We start from the raw sequence: 22514 nt of genomic DNA, 5'->3' as shown, positions 1-22514 counted from the left end.
CTTTTTTTTTTTTTTTTTAAATTTTTAGTAGAGACAGGGTTTTGCCATGTTGGCCAGGCTGGCCTCAAGTGATCCGCCTGCCTTGGCCTTGCAAAGTGCTGGGATTACAGGTGTGAGCCACCGTGCCCAGCCCTGCTCTTTATCTCTAAAAGCCTTCCCATAGGCCATTCATGATGGATGGCTGCTCACCCCACGTGGCCATTAACACACAGCTGTGGGTTTCCAACCTGGCCCCTTGTATGAAAAACCCTAGGTAAACGCATCAAAAGAATAATAGCCCCTGGTATAGCACTTTATTTAAAAAGCCCTCATTTTATGATGAGGAGGTGGGGCCTCCAGGAAGACAATGGGCGGAGTGTGACCATCCTACCCACTACCTCTCAGAAGCCCCATGTATCTGGCACGAGTGGCCTGCATCACTGCAAGCTGTGGCACAGATACATATATAAAAATCATTGTGATTTAATAAATAGTGTGATGTTTCTGGACAGGCCCCTCCCTGTCTGTCCCAGAGCCAGTGGGCGTGCTGGATGGATGTGGACCTGGGTCCCCGGAGCCCACGAGATGCCTGCAGCGTTCCCAGGAGGAAAAACTGAGTCACTGACAGAAGGCTGCGGCGTCCGTCCTAAAAGTCTCCCCTGAAGAGGAGACACCGCAGGGGCCACAGGCACATCCAGATGGAGATGATTAGGGAAGGTGCCGCAGAGTGAGGGCCACTACACATCTGCATGGTGCGTCTGGACTCTCTGGGTGCCGCAACAGTGTTTTTCGTATAGTTTGAGGAGCTCTGACAACATGAAGACAGATGAGGCCAGTCCAGTTAAAAACAGCAAATCTGCCAAAGGGGAAAACAGAAAAGGGTCAGAGAGCACACCACGCAGCTCTGCGCCCCGGCAGGAAGCTCCTTCCCTGAACGTCCTCCTGATAAAGTGAGAGGTGCAGAGGACCAGCCCTTTTCATTACCCCCAAGGCAGGGAGATCTTCCCAACCCTGGATCCAAAATGCTACAGTTCCAGAAGGCCCTGCCCATCTGTCAAGGCAGCTCCAGGCAGCTCCAGAGCACAGGGTGGTCTGGCAGGCAGCTGGGGGCATGTTACGGACTCAGGCTGGAAGGGGAATGGGTTTCCTTTCCCGACAGCACCTGTTCCAGCACGCTGGTGCTTGCAAATGTCCTGAGTGACCAGTCTGGGCTCCCTGTCCAGTGCACCCTGACACATTCCCTGGGATGAATTCCCAGCGTCTTCCTCTGCTCCCATCATATGCTGTAGTGAGGAATGATCCCTGGCGTCCTGTTGCCATGACTCCCAACATACGGGCTGCCAAGCACAACCCGTTCAGCCGTGGGAAGACGGCCTTCCCAGCAGGTAGAAGCCTCCAGTGAGCACATTGTTTTGGGGCTTCCTGTTGTCTGTTCCTGCAGGGCACTGCTGGTGACCCACACTGCTTTTTGGAGGACAGGGCAGAATTGACCATCCCAGTCTTGCCTGGAGCACATAGGACCGTTGTCACTGCAGCCTCAGGCCTGATGGATAATTCCATGCCCCTCCAGATCTGAGCCACGACCCACTCTGAGCCCTGCCAGCGAGGGGGGCCCATGAAGGCTGCCTCACCAGCCTCCCTCGTCCTCTACTCCGTGGTGGGGGTGACTGTCAGCACCGTGAGGAGAAGGGTGGGGTCGATGATTTGCCCCTGGCTCCCTCTTCCTCCCAACCCTGCCCCCACACCTGCCATCACCGCAGCTTCAGAGAAGGGTGACACCTTCACTTGGCTGAGGATGTCTAGGAGTTCCCTGGGCCCCACACCACGGTGTGTGTCCTTGGAAAGCCATGGTGACTGAATCATGTCCCTTCCAGCCAAAACCAGAAGACAGACCAGCTCCCTGTCTTCAGGTGACCAGATTGCTAAGTCACACTACTGGCCCCAGGGTCAAGTCCAGGCTCCCCAATCCCAGGCTGAGTCCAGGCCTTGCACAGCTCCCTCCATGTGCTCTGAGCCTCTAGCCTGACGCCTGTGATGCCGATGCCCCTTGGACCCCAGTCCCTATTCCTGAGCAAGGGGCCTCTTCCTGGAGGTTTCTGTGTGTCCTCTGTGCCTCCTCACATCACCCACATTAGAGTCCCTTCCTGTGAGGACAGAAAGGCCCTGAAGAGAGAGCCGGCCCCTGGTGAGTTCCGCTTTCCCGCGCTCGCCCCTCCTGGGCTGCAGCTCCCCGCCTGGCAGCTGCCGCGCCCCCCACGGCCCAGGTCTGAGGTCACCTGTCGTTCCCGTCCCCGCCACTCACCGAGCACTCCCAGATTCTCCGTCTGGAAGACCCTCTGCAGTGGGGGGATGTAAATGACTGCCAGCTGCCCCAGGATGGACCCAAGGATGGAGTAGAGGAACATGCGGTTCCTGAGAAAGCCGATCTCAAATATCAGCTTGGTCTGTGGGGAGAAAGTGACATGGGGGATTGTGTGCTGTCCATAGCCCAGGTGCAGGCAGGAGAGCTCTGGCTGCCCACGCTGAGCCAGAGCTGCTCAATGCTGTGGGCAGGGCTGGGGCATTGCTGTCGAGAACACACCACAGCTCTGCAGCAAGGAGGGTCAGCCCTGGTCTCACCTGAGAGCGGCAGGTCAAGGCGTTGAAGAGATCAAAAAACACAAAACAAGTGAAGGTCATCGTCGTGGTGCGGGGAGTGCTCGCTCTGTCTTCAGGCATCTGGAAGGCAAGCGCACGGGCGAGAGGTTAGGCGGGACGAGACATCATTCATCCTGAACCAAAGGGCACAGGCCTGCCTCACGGCTCCTGGGGCACGGCAGGGGGCCACTTATAAGCTCAGTAATAGGAATGGGTCACAGCTTCCTCCAGGTGTGAGGTCAGTGGGTGCCACACCAGGGTCTCTCCAGCACATGCTGGTTTGCTGCCACCACGAGGATGGGGGCGGGGCACCCACAGCCAGAAGAACCACCACCTCCTCCAGGAAGTAACTGTCTCCCGGGGAGGTGATGCCTCCAGTTAAACCCACAGCGTGAATGTCACTTCCTACAAAGAAGGCTGAAGGATGGCTGATGCCCAAGGCGATGAGAGCCTGTGAGGCGACCGAGTGCAGCTCTATGACAGACACCCTGGAGTCCTGCCCAGCTCTGAGCCCTGCAGGGTCTCAGGGGTGGGTGACATTGCAGGGTATGGCCAGAGCTGAGGTGAGACCAGCCCATGGTCAGAAGCTCCTGGGCAGTTGTTTTTTTTGAGACGGAATCTCACTCTGTCACCCAGGCTGGAGTGCAGTCGTGCGATCTCAGCTCACTGCAACCTTCTGCCTCCCAGGTTCAAGTAGTTCTCCCACCATAGCCTCCTGAGTAGGTGGGACTACAGGCACCCAACCATGCCTGGCTAATTTTTGTATTTTCAGTAGTGACGGAGTGTCACCGTGTTGGCCAGGCTGGTCTTGAACTCCTGACCTCAGGTGATCCACCTGCCTCAGCCTCCCAAAGTGCTGGGATTACAGGGGTGAGCCACCACGCTCAGCCAGCAGTTCTCACCTCAACTTCCTACCACCTGAGGAGAGGCTCCTCTGCCTGGCTGGGGCAGCAGGCCATGGATACCCTCCTGCACTCGGTGGCCACACCACAGGGCTAAGCCATGAGCTTGCAGCTGAGTCTCCTGGAGCATGTGTGTTAAAGTGGAGACAGAGGCAGGGCCTGGCATCTCAATTCTTAGGGGCGCAGGGGTGCTGACGCCACTACTGGGACCCCAATCTGAGGACCACTGGGTTGGCCCATCTTTTTCACCCCAAGCTGGACAAGCGCAGGGGCCTTCACGGCCTTCCCAGGCCGGTAAGAAGGCAGGGGAAACAGAGCTGTTCTGCTTGGGGCAGACGGAGAGCAGGAGGAAAAATGGATGCAGGGTTCCTGGCTAGGGTCCCTCCCCCTTCCTGCACATATGCGACCTGCAGTGTGGTCACAGGGGTCACCTGCCTCATTTCCCACCTAGGTCATTGCCCATCCTGGCCCAGAGCTCCCTGAACCTACAGGCCTTGAAAAGTTGACCCAGGCCCAGATCCGAAACAGTCACTTCTAGAGTATAACACAGGAGGATCTTTAGCAGGTTTCAAATTGTTTGCTGGTGACAAGGGAACAGGGGGCATCCTGTCCCATATAGGAAGAAACCTGATGTACGGGGCCTCAAGTACATTTCAACTACCGTCTCGGCAAAGTCATCCCCACCCCGCCAGCCTCTGCAGTTCCCAGGCACACACCTGGCGACCTCCTTTCCTTCAGGGGTCACCCAGTCCCTTTGCCTCATGCTCCCCGTCCCTCTGCTGGCACCACATTGTCCTGTGTGTGTACATGTTTGCCTCTCCCAGATGAGAGCTGGGGCAGGAGGGCAGGGACTGCAGTCCCCAGCATCTGCACGGCCCCAGGACTTGGAGAACTCTTACAGAACAAGAGGGGGCAGCCCTCGCTCACCTCCTTCCAGAAGATAAAGAGGGTCCCGCTGATGATGACAACTGCGGACATGAGGATCTTCAGGATGAGGGCTCTGCTGAGGATGGTGTCCCCCACACTCCGCGGTGGCTGCCTGAGGGTGTCTTTGTCAACGGGCTCTACCCCCAAGCTGCTCCAAACAAGACACAGACGCTTTGAAATGAACCAGGAATGAAATACAGGACCCTTGAGACAGCTATGCATAAGCCTCCCAGGCACAGCGGGCAGGGCCAGGCATTTGCTGAATGCCCCCAGGCATCGCACCTGCCCTCCTCATGCCTTCCAGAAGCCCCAGAGCCCGAGTCCATGGGCAGCTGTGCCCCTCCATCTGTCCCGCAGGCTGAAGGAAGACCACCCACTGAGGCCAACCACACACAGTTCCATACACCTAGGCGATCTCCATCACCATGAGGCGACCCCCCCACGTTGAGCCTGGAGAAACAGGCTCCAGGCTCCGCCCTCCGCAGGGCCCCTCATCAGCTGAGACCTGCCTCCAGCCAATTCCACACAGCAGGGTTGAGGCTAGACCAGCAGCGGGTGGCATAGTGGGAGCAGCTCAGACATAGCTCAGACTAGCTTCGTGCTCCCAGGGAGAGCTGGCAGGAGAGGTAACCCTCACGCTTGGCTTTGGGGACACAAATGAGGACTGTCTTTCCCTTGGCAGCTGTCACTGGTAATAACAGCAACACTGAGCTCCAGCGGAAGCAACGTCGGTGCTGCGCTCACACAGTTACGCACGCGTGGCCACATGGGTCTCCTGACTCCAAAGTACATTCCTTCCCCCACACCACTTGGCTGGCCTGTGGAAGGGGATATTAAGGAGCGGGTGGACTCCTGAGCACCTACTGGGTAGCAAGGTGCTTTAGACAGCAGGAATAACACACAAACTCCACCTCCACGAAGCTGATGTTCTAAAGGGGAGACAGATCACAATCAGGCCCATAAGGAAAAGCGTGTGTGTCTCTTCCATCTCTAGGGAAAAATACAGCAGGGTGAGGGGATTGAGTGGGAGTGCAATCAGGGAAGACTTCCTGAAGGCAGTGACTGGAATGAAGAATGAGAACGAGCAAAGCAGGTCGCCCAGGGAGAGCATCCAGGCAGAGGGAGCGGGAAATTCCATCCTCGCCCAGCCCTGCCGGCCCAGGTACTTTCTCCTCTGCCTTCTACTCCCAGTCTCACGCCAGTGCAACACACTTCAGTTTTCTGGGAACTCCTGATGGAAAGCGGCAGTGTGTGTTCATCCCTATAGCCTTAGGGCACAGCCAGCAGCCCCAGGCAGCCCCGCAGCGGGGTAAGGAGACACAGGGCTCCCAGCTGGCCTGGCCTTACCTCTGCGCCGGCGGCCCATCCATGATAATGTTGATCCACAGGATCTGCATGGCGTTGAGGGGGCTGGGCAGGTTGAACACGGTGGACAGAGTGATGAGACTGAGGGCAGAGATGCTCCTGCGGGCCACACGCAGCCAGTCAGCGGCCGCCCACCAGGCGTGGCCCTTAATGACACTCGGAATGCCGGCCTCTACTTACGTGCTCAGCTGGAATCGGACAAAGTTTTTGATGTTGTAAAAAATCCCCTTGCCTTCCTCCACCGCATTCCTGCAAGGGAAGAGAGCCATTTACTCACAGAGAGGGCCTGCGGGAGGGCTCAGCCAGTACGTTGGTTGCTGCAAGGGGCAGTGGGGACTTGCCCAGATGGACGCTGTACTTGGACCTCTGCTGGTTCCCCTTGCTGGCATTCTTGGGGACACATTTGTAGGAGATGGTAGTGTTCTAACAGGTGCCCCTTGGTCACTGGGAACTGATCCTTGAGCCATGTTCGCCCTTCTGTGCCAAAGGTACACTTGATACCTCCAATTGGACCATCAATTACTCTTCTGCCGAGCCCAGGGATCCCATCCCTGCCCAGACTCCCGAAGTGCTCCGTACATCTCAGCAATTTACCAAAGAGAAGAGAGAGACGCAGCAAAACCAGTTAGGCCTAAAAATGAGGTCCGGGGGATGGTAAGGAGGGAAGGATGGGGAGGCTGAAGGACATCGCCTACTTCTGTCTTTAGAAGGCTCTTCACGGAAGCCCTTTTAAACCTTGACCTGGGGTCACGCATGTAGAAAAATCATCTATGCACCGCGCCCCGCCCCGCCAGATTTTACTAAAAAATTTTGCAAAAGAACTATAGAGCTGATATTATGACTTTTTTTTTCTTTCTTTTTTTTACTAAGTGTGTTAAGGCTTCCTATGGCCAATCAATTGTGGAGACAGCTTTGTAAAGTGCACGATCACACCTGGCCTCAATATTTGTTCATTTGGATTTTTTGATATCAGGTTTAAAAAAGTTTTCCCTCACCCCCAACTACTACGATTTGCTTATGAGGACAGTCTTAGAACTAGTTAAAATTAGATCCAGACGGAAGGTAAATGTATTAAGAAAAAAATACAGAAAAGTAAAATGGAACAAAGCGTTTTATGTAAACCCAGAACCTAAAGAGCACCTGGGTGGGGAGCGGTGGGGGTGTTTGCACCCAGGTCTCTTGTCAATACATGAGATGTATCTATCGACACGTGAGCCTCACACTGAAGATGCTCATTGTAATCCTTTCTCACCCGACACTCGACTGCGACCATGTATTTGGCCACAGGTTTTCCCTACAGATTCAGCTGCTGCCCACCAGCCTGAGCCCGGCGGGCATTCCCAGGAACACATGAAATGCACCCACAGGCAGCAAATCCCATCCCTGCTTCATGTCCGTGACATTCCCCTGGGTGCGGCATGCGACTAGCCCCAGGGGCCGTGGACCCCATGACCCTGCTATGAGAGGCTCTTGGGGTTTGGGGTTGGGGGCACCTGCCACACTGACCAGCCCCGAGATTCAGCTCTCCCTGGGGACTCTGCGAGACTCCCTCTGTCTCCACAGCAGCAGGTCCCAGGGAGAAGCTGGTGGCCCCAGGCATTTTTGCAACTAAAAATCTACCAGAAGGGCAGCTTACATGATGGCTGAGAAGTCATCGTCCACCAGGATCATGTTGGCGGCCTCTTTACTGACGTCCGTCCCTGTCTGCCCCATGGCGATCCCGATGTCTGCAGACTTCAGGGCCACCGCGTCGTTCACTCCATCCCCAGTCATGGCCACGACTGCCCCTGACTCCTGCAGAGCCTTTGGAAAGAGCAGGCAATGAAGGCCTGCAGCCCGAGGACCAGCTCGAAATGCCCGGCCACACACACCCTGTGGCCAGCCACAGAGACCTCTGTCTGGAGGGCATGTGGAGTTTGAATCCCAGCTTCACCCACATTAACTGTGGGAATTGGGTGAGCCCTTGACCCTCTTGACCTCAGTTTCCCCATCTGCAAAGTGGAAGCAACAGTTCCTTCTTCCCAGGGCTGTAGTGAGGCCCAAACTGAGATGGCGGATGTGACGGTGCCCAGCAAGGTCAGAAAAGGCTCATAAAGGTGATCCATCCCCAGTAAAAACATGGTAATCAACAGTGTGGCTCTGGAAACCATGAGGTACCTGGTAAGTATGACTACCTTCTTTGAGGAGTAACTCGCATAGGGATTTACTCTGTAGAGCTAAAAATGACATGAAAGAAGAAAGCCCGTCTACTAAAAGAGCTCAAGGGCCAACTTTCAGAGCACAGGCGAGAAAACCCGCACGTTTTCTACCTTTCTTTCATATGCAGAGTCAGAAAAATCACATCAGCTCTTGATTGGGCACCTGCTGTGTGCCAAGAGCTTCATGGGCCTGGCTTTGTTTAATCCTCTACCAACCCTGTGAATTAGCTGACGGCATTAATAGTTCCCCCATTTTACAGATGAGGAAACAGAGGCACAGAGCTGAATGACAGGAATAATGCCAAAAAGCACCCAGCACTTTGGGAGGCCAAAGTAGGTGGATCACCTGAGGTCAGGAGTTTGAGACCAGCCTGGCCAACATGGCGAAACCCTGTCTCTACTAAAAATACAAAAATTAGCCGGGTGTGGTGGTGCAGGCCGTAATCCCAGCTACACGGGAGGCTGAGACAGGAGAATCGCTTGACCCTGGGAGGCAGAGGTTGAAGCAAGCCGAGATTGTGCCACTGCACTCCAGTATAGGTGACAGAGCGAGACTCCGTGCCTCCAACCCACTCCACCCCGACCCCCCACAAAGAAAAAAAAAACGAAAAAGACAGGTTCTGTTGTAGTTTTTCCCTTTGCATTATCCAATTACAGTTCCCAGTTTTCAGTGTATGTGGCAAGGGTCCCCCAGTTCTCCCCTCCTCCTTAAAAGGATCCCCAGGTTTAGTGGGGCTCGTGACCACCCAGCTAGAAATGACACTTCCCAGCATCCCCTGCAGCTAAACCTGGGCCCATGACTGCGTTCTCGCCAAGGGGCTGTGAGCGCAAGTGACGCTGGCAACTTCAGAGCCTCGTCCTCTCCAAGGGAGCTGCCCGCGTGCCCCTGCTCATCCTCTTCCCCTCCCCCTGGCTATGAAAAGGTAACCCCGGGGGCAGCTGCCCCGGACCTAGAGAAGGAAGCCACGGCTGGGCCCTGCACTGTCACCCGACAGACACATGAGCTCCTTGAGCCACAGTGTCTCTGGCCCGGCCCCAGCAGCTCAGCCTGTGCCCGCCTCACCCAGCGAACCTTGATGATTTTGAGCTTGTGCTTTGGGCTGGTCCTGAAGAACACGGACACCTGGACACGGAGACAGGGAAGGCGAAGAATCAGATTTCAGAGCTGTGACCCAGCCCTGCCGCCAGCCTTGCCTCCGGGGACCCACCTTCCCCACGCGGTCAGCCAGTTCGCCCTTCTCCACGCTGTCCACCTCCTCCCCAGACATGGCTTTCAGCTTCCCGTTGCACAGGCCGATGTTTCTTCCTTCAGGAGAACCTGTTGTGAGGGTCTGCTCCGAGGCCCCCGACCCCACCCCTCACTCCCAGCCCTACCTCGGCCACAGGGAATACCAAGAATAAAACCATGCTGGAGACCCTTTACTGAGGACCTACTATGCTGCGTGGCCTTGGTTCTATCCACAGGATTAACTTACACCAAATGCCTTATTATCCCCACTTTAAAGGTGAGGAAACACAAGTGACTTTGTTGAGGACACACAGCTGGTAAGGAGTAACACTGGAACCCGACACGGCTCTGATTCCAAAGCCCATGAACCTTTTCACAGCCCCAGGCTGTGACAACCCATATAATAGTAACTAGAGGGGCTGGGCGCAGTGGCTCATGCCTGTAATCCCTTTTGGAGGCCAAGGCAGGTGGATTCCCTGAGGTCAGGAGTTCAAGACCAGCCTGGGCAACACAGTGAAACCTCATCACTACTAAAATACAAAAAATTAGCTGGGCATGGTGGCAGGCGCCTGTAAACCCAGCTACTCAGGAGGCTGAGGCAGGAGAATTGCTTGAACCCAGGAGGCAGAGGCTGCAGTGAGCTGAGATTGTGCCACTGCATTCCAGCCTGGGCAACAGAACAAGATTCCATCTCAAAAAAAAAAAAAAAAAAGTAACTAGAGCAGGAGGGCTGCTAGCCCTGTACTGAGGAAGACTGAGGGTCAGAGTGGTTCAATGGTTTGCCAGGGGTACACAGCTAGAGGCAGATGGCAGACTGAAACTGCATGGCCATGATGCTGCCTGTGAAGACAGTGGATGAAAAGCCCCTGACACACAGTAGGTCCTCACTATCCATGAGGACTTTTCCCCTTTTGCAGAACCTGCCAACATTTCAGAAACAGGAAACACCTCAGAAATTGGAATGCTGGCCACGAATACTCAGCGTCTTTTCTAAGCCCACAGGGCTAGGTGTGAGCCCTCCTGACCAAGCTAGCTGAGGCTTCCCTTTGGTTGCAGCCCCCCATTGTAAAGGATGGACGGGTCCTTTCGTCCTCACCCCTGACCCCGTCCCGGTTACCTATGGCCAAGGCCGTCTCCAGAGCATCTCCCGTTATCATCTTCACGGACACGCCAGACTCGGAGAGAACCTGAACTGCTTCCTTCACGCCAGCTCTCGGGGGGTCAATGATGCCAACGAGACCCAGAAATGTCAGCCGCCCCAGCTCGGGCCCAGAAGCCAGAGCCAGAACTGAGGAAAGAGGGGGAGTAAGGAGGGATCACCGGGGGCTCAGGGGCCATCTGTTTTTGTTGTTTCTGTTTTTTCGTTTTATTTTGTTTAGAGGGAGTTTTGTTCTTGTTGCCCAGGCTGGAGTGCAGTGGTGTAATCTCAGCTCACTGCAACCTCCGCCTCCTGGGTTCAAACAATTCTCCTGCCTCAGCCTCCTGAGTAGCTGGGATTCCAGGCATGCGTCACCAGGCCTGGCTGATTTTTGTATTTTTACTAGAGATGGGGTTTCACCATGTTGGCCAGGCTGGTCTCAAACTCCTGACCTCAGGTGATCCGTCCACCTCAGCCTCCCAAAGTGCTGGGATGACAGGTGTGAGGCAACACGCCCAACCCTTTGTTAGTCCCCAGCCAGCCCCCACCATGGCCCAGATCCTCCTCGGTCTGCGGAGGGCTCAGGCATCAAGTCCCTAGACTGAAAGGGAGGACAGAGATGCCTGCAGCGGCTCTCAGGCCTGCGCAGATGCACACCAGACAGAGAGGGAAGCCAGAAACAGCCACGTAGCAGAAAATACCACTGCTGTCCGCTTGATAGGGTTTGACTGTGTCCCCACCCAAATCTCATCTTGAATTGCAGCTCCCATAATTGCCACGGGTTGTGGGAGGGACCGAGTGAGAGAGAACTGAATGACGGGGGTGGTTTCCCACACTGTTCTGTGGCAGTGAATTTGTCCCATGAGATCTGATGATTTTACGAGGGGTTTCCCCTTCAGTTTGGCCCTCATTCTCTCTTGGCGGCTGCCATGTAAGGCATGCCTTTCACCTTCGCCGTGATTGTGAGGCCTCCCCAGCCACGTGGAACTGTGAGTCCGTTCAACCTCTTTTTCTTTATAAATTACCCAGTCTCAGGTCTGTCTTTACCAGCAGCATGAAAACAGACTAATACACCACTCATGGTATAAGACCCACCCCACTTCCCAACAGAAGTGGCCACAGAAACCTGTTTGAGCTGGCCCAGAATGGGACACGTGAGGTGGAGTAGGATAGGACAGTTCTGACAATTCTTGCCCTCATCTGCTCTGTGCTAACTCATTCTGTCATTGCCAGCAGACGTGGGGGAGCTGCACAGAGGTTAAAAATTGACAGGGGATCGACCCAGCTGAGGGGACTCTTGCTGTGAGCTTGCCCTGGGCCTTGACTCTCTTTTGGTGGCACAGAAGCCAGGCCCAGCTCCTGCCAACCGGGTGATCTCAGAGTGGGTGGTGGACTTTTCACCTCACTGACACCAAAGACAGGGCTGGCATCCCTCCTGCACCGATGACACTGCTGCTCTTCCTCCCCTTTTCCAATGCCCCCTCTCCACCAAACTAGAAGCAGGAGCATCCCCTGCTTCTAGTGGCCACCTGGCAGCCCTCTGTCCCCGGAGGTCCTCACTCCTGCCTCCGTGCTCCCCTCACCCCAACCCTCCTTCCCGCTCTGTGGGGTTTGTCATCTTCCCCTGGATGTGTGTGGGGTCGGGGGTCTCAGAACCCAAGACAGGATTCACTGACTCTTCCAATCCTCACAGCAATCACTCCAGGGGATCTAGCAGGTTGGGGCTTCTCTAAGTCACCCGGGCACTGCCCCAGGCCTGCCAGGCAGCAGGCATCAGTTCACGGTCGCCTGCTGAGGAATAACATCCCTTCTCTTCTCAGACCAGACACGGGTTGGAAAAACGCACAGGCCTTCTCCAGTTCCCAGGTTGTAGCTTTCCCAGCCACAGGTGGAAGACAAGTTCATTTGTAAACACAAAAGGACCTGCGTGTGGACTGGGGGACACAGGAAAAGGTCTCACTGTTCCTCTGCCACTGACCCGTTCTCATTACGCTCTCCCCCAAAGTCTGGAGCAAGCCCCTGGAACACGTCCTCATGCTCTGCAGCAGCGCAGCAGGCATCTGGGCGAAGGCGCTGGCTGCACTAGGCCGGGCTGTCACCCGGGCTGGCTCCACTGCCCGGTGGGATTCAGGGCGTGGCCTCACACAGGCACTTCATGGTGCCCGGCACACAGGTGGGTCCCAAGTGCCAGGAGCAGATTTAGAGGCCAGGGCCATGTGGGATGTTTACTTACTCACGTGTCCACTCTTAAGTGAGCCATTTCATTGTCAGCAGAGGCGCGATGTGACCAGAACAGGGAGCTACTGAAGGGCTTGGTCCTATCAACCATGACGAAAGCAGTTGCCACCCACGCGCCAGATTTTCTCCCAATCCCTCCACTGTGCAGGAGAGACGCCACAGCTCCGTCTTTGGTGTCAGTGAGGTGAAAAGGACCTTCTTACACCAGCCCCTCTCAGATCACCCAGCTCGCAGGGGCTGGGCCTGGCTTCTCTGCCACCGAAACAGAGTCAAGGCCCAGGGCAAGCTAAGACGGGATCCACCGTCTCTTCCAATCCTTACAGCAATCAGTGAAGTCACTACTCTCGTGCCTTCCTTATGCATATGGGGAAACTGAGGCACAGTATTTACCTGTGGGCCTATTGTAGACCCAGCGCTACACAAACCATTTGGGAGGCAAAGCGCCCGTGCTTTGGGGAATGCTCCCCTCACTCAGGAAGAGGGGACACATGCTCGGCGCTGGCTTCACCATGCCCCAGAAAGCCACAAGGGTCTCGCTCTGTATACCTCTGAGCAAACTTGCCAGCAACCTACAAACTCTGTTCCCCGAAGGGGAAGACCAAGGCTCCTGAGCCAATAAGGCCAGCCCAACACCTCTCATTCCCCGCAAGGGAACACCAGTGCCTAAGGCCAGCCCAGCGCCTCTCATTCCCCGCAAGGGAACGCCAGCGCCTAAGGCCAGCCCAACGCCTCTCACCTCCCCCCAGGGGAACACCAGCGCCCAGCAGCGCTTCTAAACGCTTCCTCTGTACCTGGCTAGGGTGACAAATGACACCAAGGGAAATGTGAGTTTTAATGTTCAGCCCATCAGGGAAGGCACTGGCTCTGCTGCAGAAATTTGAAAATGGCCAAGGGAGAAAATATATTCCTTGACTGAAAAGAGCTTCAGGTTTTCCTGATAAGAGGCAATGAGCAAAAAGACCTATTGGGAAAATCAATGTTTGGGGTGCAGCCCATTCACCTGCCTTAGGAAACTCAGCAAGGGAGGGTCCCCCTCTTCTGGGGATTAACAGGGCTCACTGAGGAACTGGGATGAGGTGGGGGCCTGCCTTTCATGGGATCATCAGGTTCCAAGCACACGTCATTGCTGTCAGCATGCTGCCTGACTCCTCGGCACAGGTGACCTCCTTGACTGGGGACCCAGCTTGAATGCACTTAAAAGTCAATGTTACATGCAAGCTTAAAGCTCTGGGCTGGGGCCACAGGCACTGACCCCGCAGACCGAGGGACCCCATCCTCTTCTCTTCCTGCAGGCTGAATGACCTCTGCTGGGGTGTCAGCGGCAGGGGGATGCCTCCGTTATTGTACATGGTGCAGTAGCGGATCACCTCTTCCAAGGCCCCCTTCATGAAGTAAATGTCTTCCTGATCCTTAGAAAAGACAAAGGGAAGAAATCCACTACCACTGGAAGCCTTGGTTCATAGTAACCATCACCCCACTCTGCACAAGGTTACAAAGACACACACAGGGACGTTGGCAGCGGAGTTATTTACAGTGGGCTGGTGCTGTTCACAGGTGCTGGACAGGTTCACTAAGTTCCGGAATCCCATCCATGGAACGTTTTACAATCCAGAGAAAGAACAAGGTCAATCTTCAACCTGTACCACCCTTGTTCTTTTTTCAGTTCCCTTGTTACGGTCACTCAGAGCGTCTTGTATGTTTCATGCATGGGAGGAATCATCCCAGCTTGGACTATGCCTTTGGGGTGTGATTAACTGGGAATATTTCTGTTAGACTGTTGCCTCCCTAGGGCATCACCAAGTCTATTTTGTACCCACCCCTAGCACTTGGCTTGTCATAGTGAACCCACGTGAGTAGCTGATCATTTTTCCTGTGTTTTTGTTAAGCTCTGTCGTGACAAATATGTAGACTGTAAGCTCCACGTGGGGAGGCCCTGGGTCAGTGAAAGTCACGCTGTATCCCCAGCCTCACTACTGGACCCACCTGGCTCACGTGGGTGCACAGTGTTAATATAACACTGTTATAAGTTAATATAATATTAATTATATATGTTATTAGTTAATATATTAATTATAATACATATATATGTATGTATATCATTTATATGTATGTTACATTATATTATTTATATGTATATTCTATATTATATAATAATATATTAACTTATATAATTATAATATATTACATAATATATTATATAATATGTTACTATAACAAGCTTATATTAACCAACACAGGCATCTAAGACACAATATTAAAAGAAAATCTTAGGGGGAAAAAGTAAATTACAAACACTATAAACAGTGACCTTGTTTTGAAAATACCATCCAGATGTTGTCATTTGCATATTTAGAATCTACAATGCTCCATCCCAGACTTAAAACAGAATTACCGCTGGGTGGGTGGTGGGCAGGGAGGGAAGAGGGGTGAAATGAAAAAAGCTTTCATTTTTATGTCATATTTCTATGCTTTTTCAAGGAGAAATATTACCATTGCCTTGCAGGGAAAAAGATTTAAAGATCTAAAAGTTTTTTGAAAATCCGTAATCCCTTCTAAGCCCCTGAAATGTACAAGGGGCTGGCATGAGCTGGCCAAGCTGCCCACAGCCCTGAGTGGGAGCTGAGCAATCTGCAGGGGCAGACACGGTAGATTCTAGAAAGAGTGAGAAGGAAGAGGAGGGGTGGAGAAAAAGGTAGAAGGCAACAAAAACTTTAAAAAATAGCTTTTAATGAAAATCTGAAAAGTCACAACAAGTCTGAAAAGAAAATTTAAAAAATCAGCTGCAATGTCCACCCGGGGTGGCCACAGCTTGGTATGTGTTCCTCTAGTCAGGAACAACGTGTGTGCACACGCTGAGGCACCACCCAGACACGCCTTCCGTACTGAAGCATTTGCTTCCCGGTGTGACGGGAAGGTGAGCTAAGAAGTATAAACAACTTAGCACAGGGCTGCAAAGAGAGGACTGGCAAGTTGGCAACTGGTGTCAGCAGCAGGGCTTTAGTCAGTGGATTACGGGCTGGTAAATCTCAACATTTGCACCTGCATCAGAATCTGCAGAACACGAAGGTTACGGGGTCCCATCCCTGACCATCTGACTCAGGAGGTCTGGCATGGAACCTGAGATCTGCATTTCTAATAAATTCTCGTGTGATACAACCGCGGCTACTCCGGGGACCCTGCTGTGAGAACTTCTGTTTTAAACAAAAAGCCAGAAGCAGAGCCAAGAGACTCAAAGGTTTGATGGTGATTAGGTTTTTCCATGTATTTGGAATGTCACAGAAGCAGCCAGGAACTTTGAAATTATCCTTGAAGTCCGCATTTTGCGTGATTTCTGGGTGGGGGCCTGGGCGGAAAGAGAGAAGAGGCTGAAGGTTGAAAGGGCTCACCTCAGTCTTCAGACTGCATTTCACCGCCATCCACTTCTGCTCTGAACTGAATGGAATCTCTTTTTTTCTTACGTATGAATTTTTAATATCACTTAAGTCCATCTGGAATAATAAAATGCACATTTTTAGTGAGTCATCTGAAGCCAATCTCTATACGAAACTCAGTCCATTTAAATTATTCATTGTTCAAACCACCTCTGGCAGATAAGAAATCCAAGCATTTAGCACACAGCAAAAAGGCCATTTTTTTCTGTGTGGAAAAAATGGAATGTCCCACCTAGAGAGAAAAATAAAAGTCTCTTCTCTTGGCTGCAGGGTAGACCCGATGGTCTTTGCAACAGCTTCTATCTGAAATCTGCTTAGAAACAAACCTGCAGTGCTTCTGCCGAGAGGAACATTTCAGACTTGAAGGTGTAGCAGTTTCTCAAAAGGAACCCCTAGAGTCAGCAAGGCAGCCCTGCTGTCCACAGCCTGGGGTCCTCGTCAGCCCTGCCTCCAAGCCTGGGGTCCTCGCCAGCCCTGCGTCCACAGCCTGGGGTCCTCGCCAGCCCTGCGTCCACAGCCTGGGGTCCTCGCCAGCCCTGCGTCCAAGCCTGGGGTCCTCGCCAGCCCTGCGTCCACAGCCTGGGGTCCTCGCCAGCCCTGCGTCCACAGCCTGGGGTCCTCGCCAGCCCTGTGTCCACAGCCTGGGGTCCTCGCCAGCCAGGCCCTTTGTTGCTCTTTGATGGCTTTTGGATTAGTGACGTGACAACTCAGAATCTCAGTTTCCCCAAGTGTAAACCAGCCATGACCCATGCATCCCACTGCCCTGCAGGGGGTGAAAATGGGGTGCAGCAGGGGCACAAAAAGCTACTCCTTTTACATAGAAAGTGCAGATATGCGTGCAACACAGTCTATCTGCAATATTACATTTCAGGGGGAGGGGGTGGGGTGATTAGGGAAAAATGCCTAAAACTTCTCCTTAGTGGGGTTGAATTGTACCCCACAAAAGATATGTTGAAGCCCTAACCCCGGCACCTCTGAATGTGACCTGATTTGGAATAGGGCCTCTGTGGATATCGTCCATTTGAGGCTATTAGGGTTGGCCCTAAGCCCACATGACTGGATCTAAGAGGAGGAAGGCCGGGCGCGGGGGCTCACGCCTGTAATCCCAGCACTTTGGGAGGTCAAGGCAGGCGGATCACGAGGTCAGGAGATCAAGACCATTCTAACATGGTGAAACCCTGTCTCTACTAAAAATACAAAAAGTTAGCCAGGCATGGTGGCGGGCGCCTATAGTCCCAGCTACTCGGGAGGCTGAGGCAGGAGAATTGCTTGAACCCGGGAGGCGGAGATTGCAGTAAGCCGAGATCAAGCCACTGCACTCCAGCTTGGGCAACAGAGCAAGACTCCGTCTCAAATACAAAAAAAAGAGGAGGAGGAAAATGCTGCACGGAGCCATGGCAGGGAGCACCTCATGACGGAGGCAGAGCTCGATGTGAGAAGCCAAGGCAGGGATGTGTGTGCGAGTCAAGGAATGCCCGGGGCTGCCGGTGACACCCGGAAGCTGGGAGATGGAGCCTGGCCCTGCTCACACCTTGATTTCAACTTCTGGCCCACAGAGCTGTGTTTCAGGGTGTTTTGGTTACTCTAAATCACCAGCCAGTGGTGCTTTATTTCAGGACCCTAATCCAGGAGCAATAATGGAAGAAAAGTTGGGAACCACTGGCCTGGCCTCAGTGCCGTTTAGAGTAGGAGAGACGGGTAAGAGCCACGAAGTGCTTGCCCCATGCCTGTCACACAGGCAGCACTTCCTACGCGCCAGCCAGTGTTTATTCTATATTCTCAAATCTTAAGCCAGGCCCCAGGAAAGAGGAAAATCATGACACATTAAGGAAATCTCCCAGCTTCTAGGCTCTGGAACCTCTCTCCTCTCTAGGCTGCAGGGGCGGCTGGTGGCGGGAGCAGGGTGACACGTGGGTGTCATTCCTGCCAGACAGTCAGGCTGGCACCTTCCCTTCTGGGCAGCGAGGAGTTGTTGAATGGAGCAGACTCAGCGCTATTTTAAAACGGGAAATGAGCTCCGTTCACTATTACAGACGCTGCAGAGAGGATTATCATCTTCTGTGAATGGAAGGAAAATCATATGATGTCATGATTTCTGTTTGCTTTTTTGAGACAAAGTCTTGCTCTGTCGCCCAGGCTGGAGTACAACGGTGTGATCTCGGCTCACTACAACCTCCACCTCCCAGGTTCAAGCAATTCTCCTGCTTCAGCCTCCCGAGTAGCTGGGATTACAGGTGTGCACCACCATGCCCACTTAATTTTTATATTTTTAGTAGAGATGGGGTTTCGCCATGTTGGCCAGGCTGGTCTCAAACTCCTAACCTCAGGTGATCCGTCCACCTCAGCCTCCCAAAGTGTTGCGATTACAGGTGTGAGCCGCCACGCCCAGCCTTTTTGTTTTTTGAGGCAGGATCTCACTCTGCCATCTAGACTGGAGTGCAGTGGTATGATCATAGCTCACTGCAGCCACAGACTCCTGGGCTCAAGGGATCCTCCCACTTCACCTCCTGAGTAGCTGGGACCACAGCCATGCACCACCACGCCCAGCTAACTTTTATATTTTTTGTAGAGATGGGGTTTTGCTATGTTGCCCAGGCTGGTCTCAAACTCTTAGCCTTGAGTGATCCTCCCACCTTAGCCTCTTAAAGTGCTGGGATTTGAGTCACTGCACTCAGCCTGTAATGACTTCCCAATGCTCTTACACTGGGGAAAAACGACTGATCTACTGTCACAGGGGCTTATGAGAGGGCAACCACCTCCCCCGCACCCAGCACCAGCTTCGGGAAGGCAGCCGTGTGGGAGGTAGGAGTCTTGCACTGGAGGGAGGGACAGGTAAGTTGATAACAGAAAGCAGTGAAGTGAGCCCGGGGTAAGAAGAGGTGTCTGCTGGGATGGAAACTGGAGTGAACTTGAAGAGAAAGTTGGTGCTCGCCAGTGAGGACAGGCAGGAGCAGTCAAAGTCCAGGAGGAAGCAGGAAGCGGGGTGAGTGCAGGGGCCAGGCTGGGTGGCAGCGAGGGGCCAGGCTGGGTGGCAGCGAGGGGTCAGTGCTGGCAGATGAGCACCCTGAGTCAGGCTTTTCCCTTGACCTTGATGGAGAGGGGTCTGATCAGAGCCGAGTCAGAGACAAGTCACACCACAGAAAGCATGGGGCGGGCTGGGGAGAGGAGCTCCCGCAGTGTCCAGGGGAGCCCCGGCTCTGGCTGAAGAGGAGGGATCCAGGCCAAGTGGCCATGGAAACAGACATGGGAGCTGACCAGGGCCACCTTCCTCCTTCCTTTGCTCCCTCCTCTTAACCTCTTCCAGCCCCTCCTTTCCCATGTCCTTTGTCCTCTCTTCTTGCTTTCCTGTCACCTGCATTCCCAGCCCATGTTTTTCTGCCTTTCCTTCTGCTAACTTGTGCACAGAGCGCAGCAGACCCCCATCAGCCCCCATCCATCCCCTCCACACTGCAAGCAGCCACTTGGTACATGACACTGGGCACAGAATGACCTGGGGTAACCCTGCACAGCCACAGAGCCCAGGATGTAACGCTGAGCCCCAGAGTCACTGGAATGCATTCCCAGGAACCAGCCCCCCCAAGCGGTGCCTCGGTGAGCACGGGGTCATGTTGGACACACAGGGAGTCTCGTTTCACTGTCTGTCGCCCCAACACCTGACCAGGGCCTGAACCACAGGGGAGCTCATAGGACTCTTTTGGAATCGCTGGAGGAGGGATTAGAGACCTGCAGAACTTTCTGAAGTCCCGTGGAATCTCAGAGCTCACCTCCTCTACCACCAACAGATGGCCCACGGCCAGCTTGGGCCATTTTCTTCCATGATTACCTAACATCCCTAGTCCTGTTAGCTCAGACAGGAGCTGGCTTTCTACCAACGAATCCAGCCCCGAGTGGAAGAATTCCCCACACAGACACCCCAGGACATCCTACCTTCATTGCCAGGGCCATCAGGGCACCCTCGGTGGGCTGTCCCATCACGGTGTTCTTTCTGATGACCGCGTTGTTGGCGACACAGCCCGCCTAAAAGGGGATTATCCCAACATCTGTAGTTAGTACTGGGCTCATGAAAAAGTTAGACACTGTGGGCTTTTCCCAGTTTTACATCTGGGGCTGCGGGGACAAGACTTGCTCTTTAAAACTCAGTGTCCTGGCTTTTTAAAAGGAACACCGTGACTATTTCTTGGCTGTGCTGAATGTTGGTTCCCACAAAGCTACCATGAGGGAACCCAGCAGGGAGGCAGGTGGACGGGTGGTGATGAGGCAGGTGACGGGGAGTGACCTGTAATGGGGATGATGGCGTTTCCTCTTGGGATGACAAAGTGTTCTAGACAGTGGTGATGGTTGTACAACTTGTGAGCATAATGAAACCACTGAATTGTGCACTTTAATGGGGTGAATTCATGGTAGATGACTTCTGTCTCAATTTAAAAATAAATATTTAAAAAATAAACAAGAGACAAGCAGAAAGAGCGGGATTCCCGGCACCCTTCCTTTCCGGCCTGGTGAGCCTGGACACTCACATTACTTCTCTGCCCATTTCTTTTCTTTTTTATTGTTACTTGCTAGTTTTGCATATTTTTGTTTCATTCTTCATTCATTCATTCGTTCATTCATTCATTCATTCATTCGAGACAGTGTCTCACTGTGTCACCCAGGCTGGAGTGCAGTGGCATGACCTCAGCTCACTGCAACCTCTGCCTCCCTGGTTCAAGGCAATTCTCCTGTCTCAGGCTCCTGAGTAGCTGGGACTACAGGTGTGCGCCACCATGCCTGGCTAATTTTTATATTTTTTAGTAGAGATGGGGTTTCATCATGTTGGCCAGGCTGGTCTTGAACTCCTGACCTCAGGTGATTCACATGCCTTGGCCTTTCAAAGTGCTGGGGTAACAGGCATGAGCCACCACGCCTGGCCATATTTTTGTTTTTTAATCTGCAAAACCGAGACAGCGTTCGCTGTGATAGTGAAGTGGCCCCTGAAGGCAGGTCCTCTGCAAGTGGTGCTCACTGAACCGTACAGACGAAGAAGGGTGCTATGTGGGGAGGAGTGAGCCCCTGTGAAACGGTGAGTACAACTTGGATTGCAGGACTCATCACAGCAACAGGGGAACATTATCACAGGCTCACTAAGTAATAGGGGAAATTTATCACATGCTCGCTCATAGCAATAGGAGAAATTCATCACAGGCTCACTTTTTACCATTCATCAGGCACGTCTCTGTGCAGGAGTCTCCTTAGAGCCTTCCCATGGGCAGTGATTAGAATAGAGGCTTCTAGCTCTTCTTTTTAAGTATTGTTTTAAAAAAATAATACAAACAGCGTCTCACTATGTTGCCCAGGCTGGTCTCAAACTCCTGGCCTCAAGTGATTCTGTCTTGGCCTCCCAAAGTGCTGGGATAACAGGCATGAGCCACTGTGCCCAGCCTAGCTCTCCTCTTACCTCTGATGTCTCCATCAGTTTTGGGGCCATTTTTTCAGTGCTGTGACAGCCTCACCCCTGGGTGGTCCAGTCATTGTCAAGAACCAGTAAGTCCAACGGCTGTTTCCCTTTTCAGAGAGAAGCCCCAGAAGCCCCAGTGTAAATGACTATTTCCCCCGTGGTGCTTTTGACACCTACCTCCACTAACTTTCCTACTGAGACATTGGAAAATTCCTTAATGACTTCCTTGGATGGTAGAAGACACACAGTCCCTCGACCGTCATACCCAACTCCGCTGACCTGCAGGGCGAGGCAGAAGAAAGGGTGTCACCAAGAGTCAAAAACATGCTCCCCCGGTTGGCCCACAATCCCTGTCCTGGGGATTCATTCCAAGGACATAATCCTAAACGTGGACAGGGCTTTCAGTATGAAGATGTTCTCTGCAAGATTACTGATGAATCGGATACGTCACTGATGGACACAGTGCCAGGCATTAGTAAACTGCAGCAAGTTTACTCAGTGGGACACTCTGCAGCCAGTACAAGTGATGGTTAAGAAAACTAAGAACTAGCATAGAAGCGTGCTTATATTCTAAGAACAGGGGCGGGCAAACGTGTTAGCCTTTGCAGCCTATTTCCAAGTTTGTCGTGGCTACTCAGCTCTGCCGTTGCGGCACACTGAGGCAAGAAAGCAGCCACTGGCAACATGTACACAAATGGGTGTGGCGGTACACCAAGAAAACTTTATTTGCAAACAAGCACTGGCCCATGGGCAATCATTTGTTCACCCCTTGCTTTGACCAGTTTTGTAGAAAAAATATCAGGATAAAAAATTGCACCTTCAGGGAGCTTCCAACTGCGCCAAGCACACAGAAGACACTGAAAAACACGAGCGGACTTGGGAGGCTGAGGTGGGAGGATCCCTTGAGCCCAGAAGTTAGAGGCTGCAGTGAACCATGATTGCACCACTGCACTGCAACCTGGGCAACACAGCAAGACCCTGTCTTAAAAAACAAAACAGTCTGGGCATGGTAGCTCATGTCTATAATCCCAGCACTC

General features: G+C 53.2%; 1 protein-coding gene across 3 annotated transcripts in view; it reads right to left on the bottom strand.

The window, feature by feature from the left end:
* Positions 1-274: 274 nt before the first annotated feature.
* Positions 275-22514, bottom strand: part of ATP2C2 (ATPase secretory pathway Ca2+ transporting 2) — an 83293-nt gene continuing 61053 nt past the window's right edge. For 2 of the 3 annotated variants that reach the window (XM_025370292.1, XM_025370293.1), the window contains 14 exons: positions 21655-21756; positions 19971-20060; positions 15999-16100; positions 13865-14021; positions 10354-10524; positions 9217-9314; positions 9081-9131; positions 7447-7613; positions 5991-6059; positions 5793-5909; positions 4446-4593; positions 2599-2697; positions 2282-2423; positions 275-835 (listed from right to left, as the gene is read on the bottom strand). In XM_025370292.1, the coding sequence (XP_025226077.1) occupies positions 717-835; positions 2282-2423; positions 2599-2697; positions 4446-4593; positions 5793-5909; positions 5991-6059; positions 7447-7613; positions 9081-9131; positions 9217-9314; positions 10354-10524; positions 13865-14021; positions 15999-16100; positions 19971-20060; positions 21655-21756 (1632 nt within the window). In that variant the 3' untranslated portion in view covers positions 275-716. Of the gene's footprint in view, positions 836-2281; positions 2424-2598; positions 2698-4445; positions 4594-5589; positions 5677-5792; positions 5910-5990; positions 6060-7446; positions 7614-9080; positions 9132-9216; positions 9315-10353; positions 10525-13864; positions 14022-15998; positions 16101-19970; positions 20061-21654; positions 21757-22514 lie in introns of all 3 variants that reach the window. The other variant, XM_025370291.1, reaches the window with a different exon arrangement.

Source organism: Theropithecus gelada, chromosome 20 (assembly GCF_003255815.1).
Source record: "Theropithecus gelada isolate Dixy chromosome 20, Tgel_1.0, whole genome shotgun sequence".
NCBI lineage: Eukaryota > Metazoa > Chordata > Mammalia > Primates > Cercopithecidae > Theropithecus > Theropithecus gelada.
This window is presented reverse-complemented; position numbering and strand designations above follow the sequence as displayed.